Below are 24,842 nucleotides of genomic sequence, written 5' to 3' on the forward strand. Positions count from 1 at the left end.
AACCTTTTGACCCCTAGAGTCGCTATTTTTGGGCGAACTTTTGGCAAAAATTGCAGATCTAGAAGTTCACAACGCTCATGTTGTGGCCCGTTGTCAGCTTGTAACGCGGCTATTTTCGCCGAATAGATTTTGTGTAGAGGAAAAATAAGGAGCGGACCTAGTATATATACAGTATACAGTTTAAGTGGTTAAAGTGATGAATATTACAGTCAGTAATATGATTGAGTGAAATGGACTATTCTGCATAACGAATACTTTCATGTTTGTAAGTATATATTCATGCCAATGCTTTTACTGAAGTACAATTAGTGTAAAAAGTACAGAATTATTAGTGTAGTGTAGACACACAGTGCAGGCAACTTAGAATCATACATATAGTATTTAATAGTCATATAGAAATGTATAAAATAATCACATGAAGGCTTATTAAAACATAATTATGTAAAGTTTGTATGTTTGTTCCACATGCATCCGTTGAGTCTTTGCACTCCAAAACTAAAATTCAACCGTAGTTTTTTTTTTCCTGAAATGTTTTTTTAATCATGTACTCACACTCATACTTAATCTGCAATATTATACATACATAATTTTACATCATGTACACACAGTGAAATCCTCAGAGATGATTTATACCTCTGTAGCTCTGAGAGCGTACAAATGGAACCAAATGGACCCGTAAGGGTCCATTTGGTTCCATTTGTACGCTCTCAGAGTTAAACTAACATTGAGGATTTTACGGCATATAGGCAAATATAGATATGCGCGTGTATGGACGTTTTGAAACTACATTCTCACGTTTCACTTCTCTGGGCGTTGGGTGTGAAATGACTCGGATGTTGATCGATCTTTGTGATAGATCGTAGACGTTAGATTCTTTAGCACCGTGCACGGCCTGTCGCCTTGTGTGACAGTGTCAGGGCACGGCCGCCTTGGGATTGCGGTTCAATCCCCAGCTTCCCTCTTGGGTTAGCGTCGAAGTGCCCTTGAGCAAGACGCCCTGTAACCCCTAACTGCTCCTGATGAGCATGGTTTACCTCTGCGTGTGTGTGTGTGTGGGTGTGGGTGTGGGTGTGTGTGTGTGTGTGTGTGTGTGTGTGTGTGTGTGTGTGTGTGTGTGTGTGTGTGTGTGTGTGTGTGTGTGTGTGTGTGTGTGATGCACATAGTAAAGCGTAAACGCACCATTTGTTACGCAGCTGTGTTGGTTTTTATACCCTCAACGTTACTGTAAGAAACGGGTCACGTTCTAAATTCATTGGATTCTGATACTGAGTTTTGTTTTGATGAGGGTGGATGGGTTTTTTACCATTCAAAACAAATTATCAGCAGTGGTTTAAAGTAACTAAGTGCATTTACTCAAGTACTGTACTTAAGTACACTTTTGAGGGATTTTTACTTTACTGGAGTATTTCACATTTTCTGTACTTTTACTTCTACTCCTCTACATTTCAGAGGCAAATCTTTTACTCCACTACATTTATTTGAAAACTTTAGTTACTATTTACTTTTGAGATAAAAATGATGTTATTATGAAACATACATTAACCACTTTAGCCCTATGTTATACATATAGGCTATTTGAAAATAGCCGATCTACAAGCTCACAACGCGTCGCATCACGACGCGTTGTGAGCTTGTAGATCTGCCATTTTCAAACATTGTAGTACTTTTACTTTTGGTACTTTAAGTACATTTTGTACTTTTGTACTTTTACTCAAGTAATTTTTTTATTCTGGACTTTTACTTGTATGAGTATTTTACTTGTATGAAATACTCATGAGTATGAGTATTTCCATATTGCAGTATTGGAACTTTTACTTAAGTAAATAATTCTAGTACTTTTTCCACCACTGCTTATCAGACATAAAAGGCGTTTTCTAAATAATACAACCAAACCAAACAAAGAACATTATTTATGTAATAATAATGTAACATATGCAATAGTGGGATGCAGATATACACTGTAAGTAAAACAAGCAGATTCACTGAATTATGTGAGGTATATGTTTATGATAATTCATTTCATTCAGGTTTTGATTGCAGCCATTAGACAGCTGTACAAACTGCACAAAGTAAATGAACTGTTTAAATCATAATGTGTTTGATATCCGTAATCTGAAAACTCTTCAGACTCCACCGTAGCCCCGTTGCACTTGACCTTGACGAGTCCATGCAGTCTCATGCAAAGGTACAATGTAATTTAGATGTTAGTCATTCTGGATGAAGAGCGTCTGCTGAATGCCTACATGGTAAATTGTAAATTCATATCACACCAAACGGCATGATAACTATAAGTACAAATATATTGTTTTTAAGACCTGAAGCCGATTCTACAAGATGTCTTCTAAATCCCAACAGTATTCTGAAGGAAAAAAAACGATGTTTCTATATCAGTGGTGCTCCAACCTTTTCATGTCAAGGACCCCTAACATGATATGTAATTTGGCCGCGGACCCCCATCTCAAAATATTTTCTTCCAGGGACCCCCAGAAGCAAAGATTTCAGTTAAAAATGTTTGCTTTAAGAGAATATATATTCAAAGATTTGCACATATTTTCACGAATGTTTCAAAAAATAGTAGATCTACAAGCTCATAGCGCGGCACTCGTGCCGCGCTATGAGCTTGTATATCTGCTATTTTTGAATAGCCAAAGTGTAAAATAATGCTTTTTAGCTCAAATCTAAAAATGACAGAGATGCGTCCCAGGTCTTAATGGGTTTAAACATTGGTCTAACTCAAGTGGATGACAAAGTCCACACCACAATTATAAGGACGGCATCAGTGTCGAAGCTCCTTATGGTTATAGTTCAAATGACATTATTGAACACTACATGAAACTGTTGTGTTCTTACTGTATGATGTCAAGCTCAAAGTGACCTTTCGTAATTCATTGCACAACTAAGCCGTACGACAGTCACAGAAGCGATGTATTTTCATGTCTCACGCGGACGCTTCAGCAGAGTCGTGTTCTTTTGGTTGTGTTGAGAAAAACGTTAACTCCCTACGGAACACAGTGGAGCCCACAGTTTTATTTAATTCCAGAGATTACACATTTACGTTCATACACTCTTTGGAGTGAAACAAACAAAGGATTTTAGATAGCAGAGACAGGTTAGATTATATACACACCCTGAAAAAGGCTGTTGTGCCTCCTTTTATGATGCCTTTTTTTAGTATAGCCTTTCTTTTTTTTTTACCTTGCCAGAAGAGTGCCTTGTTTTTTATGTTTTATTGTTTTTTTGGAGGGTTCCCAACCAAAGGCACTTGCATCACTTTAAAATCATTCCAGACCTTTTGTCTTTTCTGTTAGATTATCTGTTGTGACAGCTGCATGCAATCAGCAATCAGTGAAGCGCAACACCTGTTTGGGGCCTAAATTATAATCTGTACTGCGGAGTACTAGACATGCCAAAAATAAATAGTATTTGCGTGATAGGGACTTTATTTTTACATTTTTACATTAACCACTTGAACCCTATTCTGGGGGGAACATTAGCCAAAAATAGCAGATCTACAAGCTCACAACGTGTCGCAGACGCGTTGTGAGCTTGTAGATCTGCTATTTTCTATCTATCTGTCTATGTTTATGTTTATTGCTTGCACACAAATATAAATGACAAAAGTATTCAAAATGTGCAGGAGAGGTATGACAACCTATATTGGGCTTATATAGAAAAAGAGAAAATAAATGAAACCAGTTTAACCTTTAAAACAAATCAAACTAAGAAATAAATAAGAGACATACAATAAAGAACAACAATAATAAAATAAGAACAAAGAGTTAAGACAAACGTTATTATTGATATTGTTGACAAGATGCTTTTTAAGTCCTTTTTTAAATGAAATCAGATGTATACATTTTTCCAGGTGTTCTGGCAAGTTGTTCCAGAGACATGGACCTTGGTATCTAACTGTAAATTGGCCTTGTGTAGTTCTAAAAAAAAAAAAAAAAAAAAAGTGAAGATCAGAGGATATTCTTGTGGGATCGAGTATCTCCAATTTCCAATACTTTTACTTCTACTGGGGTGGCCATAGCTGAGTGGTTAGTGAGGCCATAGCTGAGTGGTTAGTGAGCCCGCTTAGGGAGCCAGAGGCCCTGGTTGCCCCAGGTTCAATTCCAGGCCAGGCCAGCATATGTGTTGATGTAATGAAATTTGTCCCTGAGCAAGACTCTTAACCCCTAATTTCTCACAGGTTCTCATTGGAAGCAAGACCGCAAGGACTTTCATGAACGACCTGTTAAAAGGAATTATCCTTATCCTTACTCCACTACATCTCAGAGGCAAATATTGTACTATTACTCCACTACAATTATTTGAAAACTTTAGTTTCCAGTTACTTTTCAGATATAAATTATGATATAATGAAACATACATTAACCACTTTAGCCCTATCTTATACGTAGGCTATTTGAAAATAGCCGATCTACAAGCTCACAACGCGTCGCATCGCGGCGCGTTGTGAGCTTGTAGATCTGCTATTTTCAAACATTTTAGTACTTTTGCTTTTGGCACTTTAAGTCAATGATGATGCCAATACTTTTGTACTTTTACTCAAGTCAATTTTGAATTCCGGACTTTCACTTGTAACAGAGTATGTCTATATTGCAGTATTGGTACTTTACTTAAGTAAAGAATTTGAGTACTTGTTCCACCACTGGTTGTCTACAGATTCATTTCCAAAACGCATCAAAAGGAATTCCCATGCGCTTTCTCGGTGGTGCTCATAGAAATCACACTTCCATCGTCACGGTTACACATCAAACAACATGACAAAGTCACACATGCACCTCGCATCACACACACACGTACAGGCGGATTCATTCATTCTGCTTTTGACACACATCCCCAAATTCACTCTATATGCTTCACAGCTAGACACACACAGTCAAACAGGCAGTAAACAGTTCTTTGATCAAATGTTTTTTCCCCCGATTCTCAGACAGTTAAGTTGCATGTTCACACATCAGACGTGTGTTGTCTTTCTCGCCGAAAACAGAGTTGTGTTTGATATGCGAAGGTGTTACTTTCACTGTACTATGTGTTACTGGATTCCGTCACCGTCAGTGATGGAAAGTTCATTTATTCAAGTAGTGTACAGTACTTGAATAAATGAACTTTCCATCACTGATGGAGTACAATTTTGAGGTACTTTAAAAAAAATACTTAATACTTACAGTATACTTCATCTCAGAGGCAAATATTATACTTTATGTTGCAAATTTAGATTATTTATACAAATCATACATTAACTTCTAAATGATGGTGTATAATTTTAGGTAAATCTAGCAGAAAGAGAAAAAAAAATCCTGCAAACTGTCTTCAAATGTTTTTCTTTTTCTAATGTGATTTACTTTCCCATAAAAGACAATGTTTTGCATTTGAATTTTTCTTTCAGTACATTTGGGCCCTCGTCTGGTCTTCTCATACGCGACTTTGTAGGTGTGCAACATACTTGTTTATAGGTTAATCTACCAGCAATGAGTAATTGAATATTAAAGTGATGAACACATTAGTACTTTTATTTTTGGTACTATATTTTGATGACAATATTTTTGTACGTTCACTTAAGAGTATTTATTTACACAATGCTGCTTTTAGTAGGATTTTTTAATTTATTTTTTAATATAATTATTTCGCCTATGTACATGCCCAAAATAGGGAGACCAGGGTGAAAGCGGTCAATATAATTGACTCCAAATGCAGTTAAAATTCAACTAAAGATTTTGATTATTATTACAAACACATACATAAACCCCTTCAGCCCGATATACATTTCGATATTACATTTAGCAAACGCTCTTATTCAGAGTGACTTACAATAGGCTCTATTCACAGCAGCCATATTATGAAGACATTCACAGGTGTTACCAATGATACTAATGAAGGCTCTGTTCCATTCTGGTCAAACAGAGTCAGGGTGCTGATATTGTGCATGTTGGCTCACTGGAAACACTCTGCTACACCATTGGGTCTACAGTTGGGGTCCAGGGACCCTCATGGGCTTCCAAATGGCCCCTTACAGGTGTGTAACTCTGAGAGTACAAATGGAACCAAATGGACCCGTAAGGGTCCATTTGGTTCCATTTGTACACTCTCAGAGTTATGGGGGTCGTGGAAACCATTGTGCTAGACTAAATGGAACAGAGCCTTCATTAGTATCATTGGTAACACCTGTGAATTTCTTCATAATATGGCTACTGTGAATAGAGCCTATAATCAAGGTAATCACATACATAGAATGCAGAGAAGGAAACCAGCTAAATGAAAAACCTCTATAGCTTCAGTCTAAAACCATATAGCCCACTATTGAAATAATATGTCATTCTTACATTGTGGTCAAGAAAAGAACAACAAACCTAACAAAAAGATGAGACAGCGTGACCAAGATACTGTATGTCTGCGTGGTATAGACATTATATCTTTGTCAGTCACTAATTAATCAATCTTTACTCCCTGTATGTGTCAAAGAATTGATTAGTCAGATCAGCTGGGACAGGTCTGCTTTGTGTCCCTATAGGAGCAGAACTAAACATGGAGAAGCAGCAATTTGTTTTCATGCACCGCATATCTGGAACATAACCCTTAACACCCCGAAATCTGTTGCCACTCTCACTTCTTTTAAATCAAAGCCCAACGTGTCTCTGTTTGCTGCTGCCTTTTATCATTTAGTAAATTCCTCTGTGTCTCAGTGTCAGGTGGAGTAAAAGTACAATATTTGCCTCTGAGATGTAGTGGAGTTGAAGTAAAAGTATTGGAAATTGGAAATATTCAAGTACAAGTACAAGTACAAAAACTCAAGTACAAAAACCTCAAAATTGTACTTAAGTACAGTACTTAAGTAAATGTACTTAGTTACTTTACACCACTGGGTCCATGTAAAGTGAAAATGCGGTCACTACTGTCTTATTTTACAGATCCTAATTCCTTTATCCTGTATAGCATAGTGGTACACACTAGATTGTTGTGTGTGTGTGTGTGTGTGTGTGTGTGTGTGTGTGTGTGTGTGTGTGTGTGTGTGTGTGTGTGTGCGTGCGTGCGTGCGTGCGTGCGTGCGTGCGTGCGTGCGTGCGTGCGTGCGTGCGTGCGTGCGTGCGTGCGTGCGCGTGTGCATGTGTGTGTGTGTGTGTGTGTGTGTGTGTGTGTGTGTGTGTGTGTGTGTGTACGCACAGTGTGTTTGCATTCTTGCATGTGTGCATTCTTTCAGGTAGACGTTTCCGTCAGAGGAAGCTTTGAGGGTTTTGTTGTTTTTCTGTCCGTTTACAATGCGGTGTCACAGACTGCTGACTAGCTGATTTTACGCCAAGACAAAAGCACCCCCCACCCCACACCCCCACCCCCCTCCTCTCTCGCTCTGCCTTCACACACACATGAACATGAACACAACACGGTAAATCGCCAGGTTTATTTAATTCTCTGAGAGTAAAAAATGTAACCTAATGGACAATTAGCCTACAATTGTATATACTGTAACACTTGGGATGTTACTGTGTACACAGAAAGCCAATTCTACATGTTTCCTAAATCTCAAACAGTATTCTGAAAAAAACGTATGTTTCTATATCAGTGGTGCTCAATCTTTTTCATGTCAAGGACCCCCAAAATGATATGTATTTGGCCGCAGACTCCCATCAAAATATTTTGTTCCAGGGACCCCCCAGAAGCAAAGATTTGAGTTAAAAATGTTCGCTTTAAAAAATACATATATATTCAAACATTTGCACACATTTTCACGATTTTTCAAAAATAGCAGATGTACAATAGCGCGGCACTGAGTGCCGCTATTTTTGAATAGCCCAAAGTGTGAAATAATGCTTTTTAGCTCAAATCTAAAAATGACACAGTCTTCGCTCTCAACTCAACTCAAACTTGATTTATATAAAGCACAACAATGACCAGTGGTCAACCAAGGTGTCAGATTAAAAACAAGCATATACAGAAAACAGAAAAACAAATAACACAATTTAACAGCAGAAATAACACAAAGAATAAAGACAGAACACAATTAAGCCTAGACGTAAGGGCCAGGGTTATAAACGATCAGACAGAGTGAAAAGCCAGGGAGAAGAAGTTAGTTTTAAGTACATTCACTCAAGTACTGTACTTAAGTAAATTGTTTTGGTACTTTTACTTTACTGGAGTATTTCCAATATGTACTTTTACTCCACTACATCATTCTAATCACGAAATTATATAGGCATTATTTAATTAAATTTAAGTGTGTGTGTGCGTGCGTGCGTGCGTGTGTGTGTTATGTGTGCATATGTGTACATATGTGTACATCTGCAATCTTAATATGTCCAGTGTCAGGTGCCTGTTGTTTAAATCATATATTACTGTAGGTGTGTGAGGGTTGTCCTTCTAGAAAGATCGTCACATACATGCAGAACAAATCTTTTTTTAGTGTGATATGCACCTCCGTTTGTTGTAGCTTGTAGATCAGTTCTTCTTGGCAAGTGACACCGTCGTACTACGGCGTTTAAATCAGGCATTACTCATTCTTCTTTCTCACTGTCTGTCAATCACCTATTTGATCACATTCAGCAAATATCTGCATGTCTCTCTAAACTCTTGTTGCATCACTTAATGTCTAAATCTGTAAAGTAACTAGTAACTAAAGCTGTGAACTAATTGCATTGGAGTTAAAGGAATAGTTGCCTCTGAGATTAGTGGAGTAGAAGTATCAAAAAAGTATTACAAAAAAGGGAAATAGATTGAAGATTCAAGATTTTTGGCACATCTCAAACTGTGTGTGTGTGTGTGTGTGTGTGTGTGTGTGTGTGTGTGTGTGTGTGTGCGTGCGTGCGTGCGTGCGTGCGTGCGTGCGTGCGTGCGTGCGTGCGTGCGTGCGTGCGTGCGCGTGTGCGCGTGCGGGTGCACGTGCGCGTGTGCGCGCACGTGTGTGTGTGTGTGTGTGTGCGTGTGCGCGTGTGTGTGTGTGTGTGTGTGATCTCGTTATCTCAAATACTCAAGTAAGGTAAGAGTAAATTGTGACATTTTTTGATCAAGTACAATACTTGAGTAAATGTACTTTGTAACACTCTACCACTGTTCTCAGCTTTGTAAATGTAATTTCCATTTATTTATAAGGTAGTAATAAATCAGCCCAATTTCCCATTAAATATATAATAATTTTCACGTTTTTCACGAAGTACAATACAATTATCGGTGCTAAATTTAACTCTGAGAGTGTCCAATGGACCCGCAAAGGGCCCATTTGGTTCCATTTGGACACTCTGAGTTACAAATATAAAGTGCTGTACAGGGTGCATTCATCTCACCCAATGATTAGTGTGCTTTTTCAAACTATGTAATGAACTGTTAAGACCTGAAGAAGCATGTGTCACATTTTCATTTAAGCTAAAAAAGCATTATTTTACTCTTTAGCTATTCAAAAATAGCAGATATACAAGCTCACTTTAGCTATTCAAAAATAGCAGATATACAAGCTCACTTTAGCTATTCAAAAATAGCAGATATACAAGCTCACTTTAGCTATTCAAAAATAGCAGATATACAAGCTCACTTTAGCTATTCAAAAATAGCAGATATACAAGCTCACTTTAGCTATTCAAAAATAGCAGATATACAAGCTCATAGTGCCGCGCTACGAGCTTGTATATCTGCTATTTTTGAAAATACATGAAAATGTGTGCAAATCTTTGAATATATATATTGTTTAAAGCGAACATTTTTAACTCTATCTATCTATCTAACTATCTCTTTGCTTCTGGGGGTCCCTGGAACAAAATATTTTGAGATGGGGCTCGCCGGCCAAATACATATAATTTTGAGGGTCCTTGACATGAAAAAGTTTGAGCACCACTAATATAGAAACATATGTTTTTTTTTTCAGAATACTGTTGGGATTTAGAAGACATTTTGTAGAATCAGCCTCAGGGTTAATGGGTTTAATCATAAATACAGAGAGTATTGTAGCATCTGACGGTATATCCATGCTACTAGACAGACGGAAGTGTACGTAGGTGTGTAATAGTGCAAAGAGCGCTTTGATTAGGACTGACTAAACTGAATATTTCCACCCGTCTGCGCACCACTGATGTCTAAAAATTGCAGAATGCAGAGATTTCATACCTGTAATTGTGTCGTTCTTTTGTTGTTGTTTGTTGCAAAAAAAACAATAGACAATACTGTGTTTGTATGGTTGTAACTGTAGTGACTTAAGTACACTTTTGAGGAATTTTTACTTTACTGAAGTATTTCCCATTTTCAGTACTTTTGCTTTTACTCCACTACATCTCAGAGGCAAATATTGTACTTTTACTCCACTACAATTTTTTGAGAACTTTAGTTACTAGTTACTTTTCAGATATAAATGATGATATTATGAAACATAGATTTAACCACTTTAGCCCTATATTATACATAGGCTGTTTGTAAACAGCGGATCTACAAGCTCACAACGCGTCGCAATGCGACGCGTTGTGAGCTCGTAGATCTGCTATTTTCAAACATTTTAGTACTTTTGCTTTTGGTACTTTAAGTACATTTTCATGGCAATACTTGTGTACTTTTATTCAAGTCAATTTTGAATTATGGACTTTAACTTGTAACAGAGTATTTCTATATTGGGGTATTGGTACTTTTACTTAAAGTACTTTAAAGTAAAGAATTTGAGTACTTTTTCCACCAACTGGTTTTGACATGGTTCAGGGCAGCAAGCCTGTGGGAGAAATGTGAGAGAGATTTACCGATAGATAGCACATCAGGTGATATACACCAACCAGAGGAAACGACAGGCGCTCAGACAGATCTGCATTCTGCTCATAGGCTCTATATGCACAGCAGCCATATTGTGAAGACATTCACAGGTGTTGCCAATGATACTAATGAAGGCTCTGTTCCATTCTTGGTCAAACAAGAGTCAGGGTGCTGATGTTGTGCATGTTGCCTCACTGGAAACACTATGTTACACTGTATCATTGGTAACACCTGTGATGGAAGTGATAATATGGCTGCTGTGCATAGAGCCTATATGACAGGTGAAATAGTAAGTGCTTTAGGCACATGAAGATAGACATTAATTACTTAGGCGATCTTCACCCAATCCTTACTCAAGTACTATTACTTAAGTACAATGTTGAGGTACTTTTACTTTATTGGAGTATTTCCAATGTTCAGTACTTCTACTCCACTACATCTCAGAGGCAAATATTATACTTTTACTCCACTACAATTATTTGACAACTTTTGTTACTAGTTACTTTGTAGATTATTATTGCAAAACATACATTAACCACTTCGGCCCAAAATAGCCGATCTAAAAGCTCACAATGCGTTGCTACGCATTGTGAGTGAATACTTTTGGTACTTGAAGTACATTTTGATGCCAATACCTTTGTACTTTTACTCAAGTACATTTTGAATTCCGGACTTTTACTTGTAACAGAGTATGTCTATATTGCAGTATTGGTACTTTTACTTAAAGCAGTAGTTCACCCACAAAATGACTTATTTTCTATCAATTGCACACCCCATGAAGCCTTGAATTTGTGGATTTTGTTTTGTTTTTGTCACATTCCTAAGCCAATAATTTGATTCCCGTCTCCTACCGGATACACACCGATCATCAAATTATTGGCTTAGTAATGCGACAAAAACTAAAAAGAAATCATTACATTACATTACATTACAGTCATTTAGCAGACGCTTTTATCCAAAGCGACTTACAATAAGTGCAATCAACAAAGGTAGGGAACGAAAGCTACTAATCACCAGAGGTTATAAGTGCATTTTCTGCAATAACAAGCAACCAAGAGCATACCTAGCGCTAAGGTAAAAGTGCAATATATCAGCTACCTATTTCCTTAAACAGATGAGACAAGGTAGTCAAATGAGCAGGAGCTAAAAACAAATAATTGTATTGACTAAACAAGATCCAATAAACAATTCAACAATAAAACAAGCATTCGTACAACTAGTTAACAACAAGTAGGCCAGGCAAAGAGGAAGGGTAGTGTTTCCTGAAGAGGTGGGTTTTCAGCCTGCGGCGAAAGATGGGCAGTGACTCTGCTGTCCTGACATCAGTGGGAAGTTCATTCCACCACTGTGGGGCCAGAACAGAAAAAAGTCGTGACCGTGTCGATCGACCAGAAGGACCGTTGAGTGGCGGGGGAGTCAGTCGCCCCTTGGTGGCCGACCGGAGTGGTCGGGAAGGGTTGTGGGCATTGACCAATACCCGGAGGTAAGAGGGAGCTGTTCCTTTCGCTGCCCTATAGGCTAGCACCAGGGTTTTAAACTGAATGCGAGCCGCTACGGGGAGCCAGTGCAGGGAACGGAGAAGGATAGTTGTGTGAGAGAACTTGGGGCGGTTGAACACCAGACGAGCCGCAGCTTTCTGAACAAGCTCCAGGGGTCTGATGGCAGATGCCGGAGCGCCAGCCAGGAGGGAGTTGCAGTAGTCCAGGCGGGAGATGACAAGAGCCTGAATGAGCACCTGGGCTGCCTTCTCCGTGAGGAAGGGCCGAATTCTCCTGATGTTGTAGAGGAGGAATCTGCAATCATGAATTCAAGGCTTCATGGGGTGTGCAATTTATAGAAAATAAGTCATGTTGTGGGTGAACTACTGCTTTAAGTAAAGAATGTGAGTATACTTTTTCCACCACTGATCCACACCGGCAGTCCAAATCCGATTTTTGGCCTATCCAGATTGTAATCACATTGTTTTTTTTATCTGAACTGCAAAGAAAAAACTGATTTTTGAAAAATAAGATTGGAACCCGTTTTGAAATATGATTCAAATGTGATTGTCTGATGTCTCAGTCTGGACACTGGGACGCTGCAGTTCGTCACACAAACTACGGTGTCAGTCGCTGAAAAAAGGATATCATCTCTGTCGAATGGAGCAACACAGTCTCACTCCCAAGAAGGCACATATTGCCTTCTGGTCAGAACCCGTTCTGACCAAAAGGCAATATGTGCCTTCTTGGGAGTGAGACTGTGTGAATGGAGACCTCATTTGTCCAAAACTGTAACTTTTCACGATTCAAATTCCAAAGCATCAAAAGCAGCAGATCTACTGTACAAGCTCGAAACGCGTCGCTCGTAGATCTGCTACTTTAGATGCTTTTGCGTGACGCTGTAGTATGATCCAAGTAGGGTGTTAATTTTCGAACAAACAGATTAAATATGGAGATAAAGAGGTTTCTGCCTGACAGCGGTGGCGTAAAGTAACTAAGTACTGTACTTACGTACAATGCTGGGGTACTTTTACTTTATTGGAGTGTTTCCAATTGTCTATACTTTTACTTCTACTCCACTACATCTCAGAGGCAGATATTGTACTTTTACTCCATTACAATTATTTGAAAACTTTAGTTACTAGTTACTTTGCAGATATGAATTATTACGTTATAAAACATACATTAACCACTTTAGCCCTATTTTATACCTAGGCTATTTGAAAATAGCCAATCTACAAGCTCACAACGCGTCGCATTGCGTAAGCGAACATTTTTAACTCAAATCTTACAAAATCTACAAGCTCAACACGCGTTGAGCTTGTAGATCTGCTATTTTCAAACATTTTAGTACTTTTACTTTTGGTACCTTAAGTACATTTTGATACCAATACTTTTGTACTTTTACTCAAGTCAATTTTGAATTCCGAACTTTTTCTTGTAACGGAGCTACTTCTACATTGCAGTATTGATTCTTTTACTCAAGTAAAATATTTGAGTACTTTTTCCACAACTGCCTGACAGCGACAATAGCCTATCTAGCATAGTTCATCCAGAATAATTCGATCATTGTCTGACCACTTATACTCGGCCAATTGTGTTTGTGTAGACAACCGTCAAAATCGAAAATTGTAATACCTAAACACAAGTATCTCATGCATCCGACACAGACCACATCGATGAGAAACACAGTTTTAGAAAGCCTCAGTATTTACATGTCGCTCTGTTGTTCTTCACCACAATGAAGACAAACACACTGACACATACAATAGAAACAGAGAATCTCGATAGGCTTCGCCGCAGCATGCAGGTACAAAACACACAAACATAAAAATGATTTTTCCATCACAGGGGCGGCAATAGCTCAGTGGTTAACCCATTAAAGCTGGGAAAAGCATCTGTCATGTTTAGATTTATTTGGCTATTCAACAACAGCAGATCTACAAGCTATACAAACATTTCGGGCAAATCTTTGAATATATATTTTTAAAGCGAACGTTTGCAACTGAAATCTTTGCTTCTGGGGGGTCCCTGGAAGAAAATATTTTGAGATGGGGGTCCACGGGCAAACACATATCATTTTGAGGGTCTTTGATATGAAAAAGTTTGAGAACCACTGATTATACAGTATAGCGGCATACGTTTTTTTCAGAAAACTGTTAGGATTTAGAAAACATGTAGAATCCCCAGAAGCAAAGATTTGAGTTAAAAATGTTCGCTTCATTTTTTTTAAATATATATATTAAAAGATTTGTACAAATCTTCACGATTAAAAAAAGAATAGCAGATCGTATAGAAGCATTGCAATGTTTAGTTATCTCTCTCTCTCTCTCTCTCTCTCTCTCTCTCTCTCTCTCTCTCTCTCTCTCTCTCTCTTTTTTTTTTATTTGTCACTAACTAATAGAAGTACAAGCAGCGATGTTAGGATGTTGCTTTTTTTTCTTTCATTTTTTTTTGCAACATCCTGGAGAAAGTCCCGAGGCAGCTAACCACGGTCCCGCCATCAGGGAAGGCACTCTCTCTCTCTCTCTCTCTCTCTCTCTCTCTCTCTCTCTCTCTCTCTCATATAAAGACAAACACTGGGGTATTGTCTGCACGCTTTGTGGGCAATTTCCTATCATTATCCCACCGCAGATGATAAACCTATCAGACACATTATCTGCGCGTGTGTGCGTGTGTGTGTGTGTGTGTGTGTGTGTGTGTGTGTGTGTGTGTGTGTGTGTGTGTGTGTGTGTGTGTGTGTGTGCGCGCGCGTGCGTGCGTGCGTGCGTGCGTGCGTGCGTGCGTGTGACAGAGACAAAAAAAGAGAGAGAAAGTACAAGAAAGCAAGCCATCTTATCTCAATCAGTTTTTCTGCAAGCCAGAATCTTGGATTGACTCATTAATGCACCACAATTAGCATGATGGCTTTACCTGTCTGTCTGTCTGTCTGTCTGTCTGTCTGTCTGTCTGTCTGTCTGTCTGTCTGTCTGTCTGTCTGTCTGTCTGTCTGTCTGTCTGACTGTCTGACTGTCTGTCTGGTGTCTATTGAAGTCATTCATGTCAGGAACATTATGCCAACCCAAATGTGTGATGGAAGGCAAACAGAGATCAATATTGCTGTACAATACAGTACTATTACACATATATGTACACATCATGTACTGTCAAGGGGACTTCCCAGCTTAAACAATAGTTATGAACACATTAAAGAGGGTTCATTTCATCGCTGAGAGACATTAGGTGTCAAACATCTCAGAGCATATGAGCACCTGTGTTTATGTGCACGTAAGTGGTGCATTTTAAATTGGCCTTTGATTGATTGATTGATTGATTGATTGATTGATTGATTGATTGATTGATTGATTGATTGATTGATTGATTGATTGATTGATTGATTGATTGGATACTACAGTTTGCACAGATTTATTGAAAAGAATGCTAAAAGGATAACGCAGATAAGGCCAGAGCTTGTTTCCATTTCCGGATTGTATTGAAGACACACAGACAATAACATTCAGTAATATGCAAAAACATCATGTACGAGTAGTAATAAAAAAGAAAGATATGTAGCCTACAGTAAACAGTTGGGGGGGGGGGTCATTTCCAGCAGGGGCGTCACGGCCATTCACTGTGCGTACGACGCGACACCCTCACTCTCACAGATCCGTGATTTCATACGCCCCACTTTTTGAAAAATAAAACTTTTTTTTTTGATAATAAATCGGTAAAATCAGTCAAAAATAAGAATTAAATAACCTAACCCTAACCCTAAAACCAAAATAAAGTAACCAAAACACGACATTTTGTAAATACAGAATTTGTTTACATTTGACAGTTACAAATGTTTTTCACGCTTTTTCAAAAATAGCAGATCTACAAGCTCATAGCGCGGCACTCGGTGCCGCGCTATGAGCTTGTAGATCTGCTATTTTTGAATAGCCAAAGTGTAAAATAAGGGGTATAGTCCACCGAAAGTCCATCCCCCACCGAAAGTCCATCCCCCACCGAAAGTCCATCCCCCACCTTCTGAGAGCCTGTGGGGCCAGTTACAAATTGCAGCCACCTGTAGGTTCTCTTTTAGAGCGTTTTTTTGAAGGAGGGTAAGGGAGTCACACTTCGTTTATACCTGTTGGTAGGGCATTTCACATTCTTGCGGCATAGCAGTAGAACAAATTTGACCCCATTTTAGTGGCGAAACTGCATGGGTTCTGTGAGATCAGTGGGGCTCCTTCTGGTGTTGTACCTGTGTGTGTCTTTTACGCTATTGAAGTAGTCTGACAAGTACATGGGTATTCCTGTTTTCTCGTGTATCTTGTAGACCAGGCCCATTGCACGTTTCTTTACTCTGTCCTCTACCCTGTCCCTGAGCCATCCCACGCTAGCATAATGACCAGGGGTTAGGTGAGTTCTGCGTGTAAGGCCTAGTAGTAACCTGACCAGTTTGACATGAAAGGAGAATTTCGCCGGACCGTTTTCTTACCTTAATTATGATGTTAGGATATCCTAGGACGAGGGGTACAGTACAGCAATGTCATAACTCAATAACGGGTCCGTCGCAGTTAAAAACCTGCGCCTATGGTGCTTGCTTAAAATTGCGTATTTTAATAGGGTTTTTTTTTTCTCGTTTTTTTCGCAAGAGATCTGATGACACTTTCGGCGCCTGACCGGAAGTGTCGCAAAAGCGCGGCTTTACGGTGAGGGACATTCAAGAGCGACACATTGTATAGTGTTGTGTCACTATAAACATCAGATCCCTCGCGAAAAAACGTTGAAAAAAGGTATTAAGATACGCGATTTAAAGCAAGCACCATAGGCGCAGGTTTTTAACTGTGGCGGACCCGTTATTGAGTTATGAAATTTCTGCACTGTACCACTCGTCCTAGGATATCCTAACATCATAATTAAGGTAAGAAAACGGTCGGGTGAAATTCTCCTTTAACCCGGGGGGAGCTGGGGATCAAACCAGAACCTTCTAATTCCCAAGTGGCTGCTTTACCTCCTGGGCCACCCGGATTTCATTGTATGTTAATTACCATTAATATTCCACTGCGTGTTAGGTGTAATAGTCTTGAAGGTATATTGTTGGATTAGCATTTTCAAGTATATGCTAGTAGTGTGAGTGTGCGCGCACTTGTGTGTGTAAGCAGTGAAATGCGTGGGTCAGGGTGGCTTTCCTGTTGTTTGAGGTTGAGACTGAGAAGTGAAACGGCAGAAAGCTCCCCGGTCGACCACTGTTCTGTTCTCTCTGCCCACACTATACCTTTACCACTGTCAACACTGTCAGCGGCGCTCCCCCACACCGCTGTCTACAACGCTGTTGGCCTTTCACACTGGCAATACGATATTGCATCAACCATGATAGCATGTCGCAGTGTCGTCAGTTCAGGAAAAGCTAAGGTATGGCAAGGTGAGGGTTGCCAACTCCCAGAGATGAAAATAAGGGACACCTATCCTGGGCACGCACCAAAGCCGCGCGGCCGAATTTCTTTTTCGCCCAAAATGCATAGAAAACTATGCATTATATAACACCATACAAACACAATGGTCTTACACCTGCATTAGGCTATACTATTCATGATTTCTTTTTTTTTGTATATATATTTTTTTCCTAGAGCTAAGGTATGGCACCTATGTGGGATCCTATAGTTTCAATGTACAGATTGTTGTTTTGATAGTATGTTGTTTAGACTGATGCTAGGTTCCTGGCTTACCTGTGATCCTAGTTTACTGAGGCACCACACTGTCTCTCTGCATTTGATGTATGTGTTCACCTTGCTTTACTGCAAGTCACTCTACATTGTAAATTGTAATTGATACGAGGACTTAATATTTTTTACCAAATAGTTAATTTAACTCTGAGATTGTACAGTTGTAACCAAACGTGGTTACAAATGTACACTACGAAAATAAAAAGAAACCCCTCTAAAAGCAAATTAAAAGGGTATTTGTGTATTTCATTTGCATCAACCATGATATGAGGACTCAAAATTACAACAGAATACTCTTCTTATAAAGTTTCCTTGTAGGAGACTTTGACAAGTGTTATCTTGACACTTGTAGGCCCTGCATGGCCCTCTGATTGTCAATAGTGGAGACAAATTTCACCTTTCACTAAAAGACACGTAATTTTATGTTTGGTTGAACTCGGGTGTTGCGCTCTGAAATTAGCCGATCTACAAGCTCACAACGCGTCGCAGCGCGACGCGTTGTGAGCTTGTAGATCGGCTATTTTCAGCATGCAACCAAGTGTAAAATCAGCCATTACGACACCATCAAGGCACCTCCAAAATACATTTTAGTCGACTAAATCAACTGTAGATTTAGTCGACTAAAATCTTATGATATTTAGTCGACTTAAACTAGACCTGACTAAAATATGACTAAAACTAAATAGAAAGTTATTCAAAAGACATTGCACTGATCTCACTTAGGTCTTTTACATATTAATGACTGATTTGAGGGCAGACTCCATTGGACAGGGCACCTGTTTCCCTGACCAAGGGACTTATTGTAAGCTACTACTGTGCTACGTTCTGCCTTATGTTCCTGTTGCACTTTTAACCAATTAAGACCTGAGGCCGATTCTACAAATGCCTTCTAAATCAATAGTTCTCAAACCAAGGAACCCCAACAAAATGATGTGTATTTGGCCGTGGATCCCCCCCATCCGAAAATATTTTGTTTCAGGGACCTCCATAGCAGAGACGTTTTGTGTTATTATTAATAAATATAATTTAACACTTTTTCAAAAAATGTAGCTTGTATATCTGCTATTTTTGAGAACCACTGTTCTAAACCACTGTTCTAAATCCTAACAGTTTTCTGAAACACTTATGTTGCTATATACTGACTGTATAGCTAAAATCTAAAATGACACAGATGCTTTAAATGGTGGTTTTATGTAAATGTTTCGTTTATTTTTAATTGTAAATTCTGTATTGCTGCTACCCTGATCAGAGCTCCCTCACAAAAGAGATCTACTGCAGTATCTCAACGGGACTAATACACGAAAAACAATTACTGCATGATAGTAACACAAAGTATATGCAGTGTATTGAGAGTGACTTTCAGGTATTTGACCGAGTGCCCTCTTTAAGAGTATGCTAATCTATGTGGCGCTGAGACACTGACACACTGACACACACACGCACAAGCACGTGCATGTGCACGCGCAGGCAGGCACGCACGCGCGCGCACACACACACACACACACACACACAGACACACACACACACACACACACACACGCGCGCACACACACACACACACACACACACACACACACACACACACACACACACACACACACACACACACACACACACACACACACACACACACACACACACACACACACACACACACACACACACACACACTGACACAGTGACAGACACACTGACACAGTGACAGACACACACGCCAGTGTGACACACTTCCATGGGAATACGTTCTACAGATTGTAAACACACACACACAAACGCACGCACGCACGCACACGCACGCACGCACGCACGCACGCACGCACACACACACACACACACACACACACACACACACACACACACACACACAGGCGTTATGGTACTCGCACACACGTAACAATCAAGTCAACAGTGTGTGTTATTAGGATTACAGCAGAGAACATGACATAATTGTACAAGGCATTACATTACAGTACTTTTACTGTAAAGTACAGTACTGTGCAACATAAATACTATTCTTCCTGAATGCATTAGAGCATGAGAGAGAGATGAAGCAGGGACCCCCTCTACATATTGGATTCATGAGACACGTTGTGAGCTTGCACCCCAGGGATGCTAGGGTTCAAGTGGTTCATGTAAAAAAAATAATCACAAAGATTTGCGAGTAACTCTGAGGACCTCCTTAGAGGTCCCGGACCCTCTGTTGAAGACCCCTGCATTAGAATATGGCACTGTGTGTGATTAGCTGTGTGTGCTCATGTGTTAATTAAGACTTATTAATGCCACTGGACCAAATATGTGAAATGTACCTTTATTGTTGTAGAAAACGTAACAGAGCACAGTCAAATTGGAACTTAAGCGTTGTAGTTCTCCATTGTATAATCATGATAGCCCACCTCTATGTTTTCATTAGCAACAATTAATGTCTAATTGTTTCATATATAACTGCAACAATACACAAGAAGCCATGACATGTCGTTGTCATCCCATGGCCTCGTGTGTATTATTGCTTAACCCCTTTACAAGCTGGCCACCCTATTGTGGGCATGTTGTTATTTTGTTTAAAAAAATAAAAAAAAATCTCAAAATGTTTTAACTTTTTATATTGCTTAATTATTTGAAAAATGCCTCAAATTTTTTTTCTCAAAATGATTTCAAAATTTCTCAAAATGATTTCAAAATTTCTCAAAATTATTTCAAAACTTCTCAAAATTATTTCAAAACTTCTCAAAATCTTTTCAAGAATATCGAAAATATATAACACGATTTTTGCTATTCATCCCACAAGGAAGAATAAATTAGGGCTTTAGTGGTTAATGCAGTATGAAAGCATGAGAGGGATAGAGATAAGATGTTTGTGTGTTGGGTTGGGTGGGGGTTGGGGTGGTGGGGGTGGGGGGGTCATTCCGGGCAGTGGTAAGTGATAGGGTGTATTACTGGCAGATGTGTCCTTTGTGAGGCAGACAGAGAGAGCAGCGCGCTGCCACCAACACCGACATGAAAGAGGCCTGAGTCACAGCGAAACGCAAGTCGCTGAAACCACTTGAAAAGACACTGAGGTTGACACCTTCTCTTTCTCTCCGCTCAACTCCATTTGCAAAATATTCCACGTTTTCTCTCTCCCCCCCTGAAAGTCTGCCGTTTGATGTGTTATTATTTTATTTGAGCTCAAACGGCAGTTTCACAGGAAAATACCTGCTTGCTTTGATGGTGTGACTCTGGTCAAAATGTGCTTGAAGGAGGGTTTTGTGCAGGGAAAGTCCAGTGTATTAACCATATGCAAACAGTTGGTTCATTTTCTCACGGTTGGAGCGTGGTTGCAATTTAGAATTTGGGCGTTTTTGGCAGACGCTTGTATCCCAGACTGACTTACACAAGTGGAGTTGGCGTGAACGTGAAACGGTTTGGCAAACAATGGCGGGGTAAAGGGTTATGGGATTGGAGTGCTATTAACAAGTTCAAATTGAAAAATTCAATCGTTTACATTGTTCCATTCAGTGTAGCTCAGTGGTTCTCAAACCTTTTAATTTCAAGGATCCCCCCCATAACTCTGAGAGTGTACTCTCAGAGTTACACACCCGTAAAGGGCCATTTAGTTCCATTTGTACACTCTCAGAGTTACACACCCGTAAAGGGCCATTTGGTTCCATTTGTACACTCTCAGGCCTCGTACACACATTTAAAGCACTTCACGCATGCTTTTCGTGGAGGGGGGGAGGGGGGGGGGGGGGGGGGGGGCGTTTCAATTCATTCCCTAGTCCATGAGCCAGAGCCCCAAAATTGAGCAATGTTTATCGAAAGAGTGGGCAAAACCATACCTATATCAAATTGTTCATAGGGTCAATATAAGTAAATAAATATATGATAACCTTTCTACAGGAGCAGCTTTTTCATAGTTATCACACATTTTGTTATTTTCCCCATAAGTACATGACAGGTGAAAAAAAAATCACCATATTTAAAAAATAGTTATCATAATGAAACTTCCCCAGTTTATTACTTACATGAAGACAATGATTTAGTGTATTACAAGTTTTCTGAAATTGTATATTTAAATATGCAAATTAGGCATTATATAGGAAAACATGCCCTACACATGGCTAAAGTAAGTGGTAAATTTAAAATGTAATAATTTATATCTGCAAAGTAACTAGTAACTAAAGTTTTCAAATAATTGTAGTAGAGTATAAGTAAAAGTACTGAAAATTTGAAATAAAAGTAAAGTAAAGTAAATGTACTTAATTACTTTACATCTCTGGTCTCCTGATAACCTAACATTATGTGTCATATTGTTACAGCCAACATCCGCTCAATGCTGCCTCCTTCTGGCTAAAGATGTTTTGTTAGTCCTATATTTTTTACTATCTTTGACAAAACTAAATAAATGATAAATGGTGCATTATATATAGCGTCTTTATCCAAATCAATTTACAATGCATTACATTCACCCATTCACACACCAATAGGCTCTATGCACAGCAGCCATAGTGTGAACTGTGAAGACATTCACAGGTGTTACCAATGATACTAATGAAGGCTCTGTTCCATTCTGGTCAAACAGAGTCAGGGTGCTGATATTGTGCATGTTGGCTCACTGGAAACACTCTGCTACACCAGTGGGACTAAAATGTGGGTCCAGGGACCCTCATTGTTCCTTAAGGGGTTTCCAAATGGACCCTTACGGTCCAGGTTCCATTTGTACACTCTCAGAGTTATGGGGGTGGTGGAAATTGAAAAATCTGAGAACCACTGTGCTTTAGAACTACACTAAATGGAACAGAGCCTTCATTAGTATCATTGGTAACACCTGTCTTCACAATATGGCTGCTGTGCATAGAGCCTATTGCGGAGGAAACTATGCAAGACAACAACCTGCTCATCAGGAGCAGTTATAGGGGTTCAGTGTCTTGCTCCAGGACACTTCCAACAGCAACTAAGGGGGAGCCCGGGAATCAAACCAGGAACTCACTGGAATGTTCATCTTGCTGTTGAGACATAGTTTTGGATATCTTCCTTTTACATTATCGTTGCTGTCAGGTAGAAACCAGCTATGTCAATTTTTCAACTTTTTTTTTTTTTTTTGATAAAACAGTGCTATTGAACATCCTTTACATCTGTGTGTGGGTTTTACAAATCGTCACTTTGCTAAACTAATGGCCTAAGTCATTTTTTGAGGAAAATTATATTTTTGCCTTTAAGTCAGCTCCTCATGACACTGGCCACCTCTGGTAAAATTGCCCATCTCCTAATTGAAAAGGATCATGCTGTTCACTCCCCTTTTAGTATAATGGCCTAACTCCCTTGTGTGACTTAGGCCAAAATAGGCCTTTTTTTGGCCTAAGTCACATGGTTTTGTGACTTAAAGGGTAAGACCACTTTGGTAGAGGTTTGGGTTGTGTAGTTACCTTGCCATGATGTAACTCCAAAGGTGGACAAGAAATAAAAAATAATTGCTCCATTGATTAGAAATTGATAATTCAAAATAAGCTCCTCATTGACTTACATTGTACGGTAAAACAGCTCTCAAAGTCACTCTTTTAGCACATAAATGAACCCAAACATAGCTGATTCAGACAATATAGAGCATCACCAAACCCAGTACTGTTTGTTTTTTTAATAAAAATGTCAACTTCCTGTTGATTTTACTATTTGAAGATCTGAATCCGGATCCGCCGATCCAGTCCGGGTTTTCTACTTATTAAAAATGGCTAAATCAACAGGAAGTTGACATTTTTATTTAAAAAAAAAACAGTACTGGGTTTGGTGATGTTCTATATTGTCTGAATCAACTTTATTTGCGTTTGTTTTTTGTGCTAAAAGAGTGACTTTGAGAGCAGTTTTACCGTACAATGTAAGTCAATGAGGAGCATATTTTGAATTATCAATTTCTAATCAATGGAGCAATTATTTTTGATTTCTTGCCCACCTTTGGAGTTACGTCATGGCAAGGTAACTACACAACCCAAACTTCTACCGAAGTGGTCTTGCCCTTTAAGCAAATTATTTACCGATTTAGGCAATTTTGTATTTTTTTTGTGCTTTTTTTTGTCAGATTTAATCCTATTTAAACCTATTTAAATCTCTTATGTTACATAACTGACAGACAGTGTTATTTCTATTTAAATAGTCATAATTTGTTATAAACATTTTGGGTGAAATGATTAAGAAATATCATATAGTTTTGTTTTGGATCAGTTTTTTATTTTTCCTGAAAAACTTAAAAAAATGACTTAGGCCATTAGTTTAGCAAGGCGACGAAATATTGAACCAACGGAAAGTATTAAAAAAGTGCTTCTGACTAAACCTCCTAACTCCATTGGATCCTCAAACTGTCGGACAAACCACCTACTCCCACTTCTGGAGTTAGGTGGTTTGTCCCCCATTGAATAGAATGACGAAGACATTAATGGCCAAAAACCTCCGCTTGAGCTGTATTTGGGTAAAGTGATGATAATATAAGGACACATTCAAGTTTCTGACAATGTATAAAGTCACCACACCGACTTTGATTAGGCAGTGTATTGGGTTGTTCTAAAAACATGTTTAGTTTATTTTTCATTTCCTGAAAAGTTAATATTTTCGATATAGCCGTTTTTTGCCCGACAGCAGAGATATTTATATTATTGTGCTATGGTGTGTATGGTTGTGATTTAACGTGTGTGTGTGTGTGTGTGTGTGTGTGTGTGTGTGTGTGTGTGTGTGTGTGTGTGTGTGTGTGTGTGTGTGCGTGTGCGTGTGTGTGTGTGCGTGTGCGTGTGTTCAGCTCAGATTGAAGTGATCCCATGTAAGATCTGTGGAGACAAGTCATCTGGAGTCCACTATGGAGTTATCACCTGCGAGGGCTGCAAGGTGAGACACACACAGACACATTTTGGCCATTTGAAAATAGCAGATCTACAAGCTCACAATGCGTCGCGATGCGACGCATTGTGAACTTGTAGATCGGCTATTTTTACAT

The 24,842-nt window shown here is 39.1% G+C and overlaps 1 protein-coding gene across 3 annotated transcripts in view; it reads left to right on the plus strand.

Moving 5' to 3' along the window:
* Positions 1-24,842, plus strand: part of rorc (RAR-related orphan receptor C) — a 40,103-nt gene that overhangs the window by 1,594 nt on the left and 13,667 nt on the right. For 2 of the 3 annotated variants that reach the window (XM_084053220.1, XM_084053221.1), the window contains exon 2: positions 24,648-24,733. In XM_084053220.1, the coding sequence (XP_083909346.1) occupies positions 24,648-24,733 (86 nt within the window). The remainder of the gene's footprint in view (positions 1-24,647; positions 24,734-24,842) is intronic. The other variant, XM_084053222.1, reaches the window with a different exon arrangement.

The sequence above is a fragment of the Gymnoscopelus microlampas genome (assembly GCF_963454915.1).
Source record: "Gymnoscopelus microlampas genome assembly, chromosome: 3".
In the NCBI taxonomy this organism is placed as follows: domain Eukaryota; kingdom Metazoa; phylum Chordata; class Actinopteri; order Myctophiformes; family Myctophidae; genus Gymnoscopelus; species Gymnoscopelus microlampas.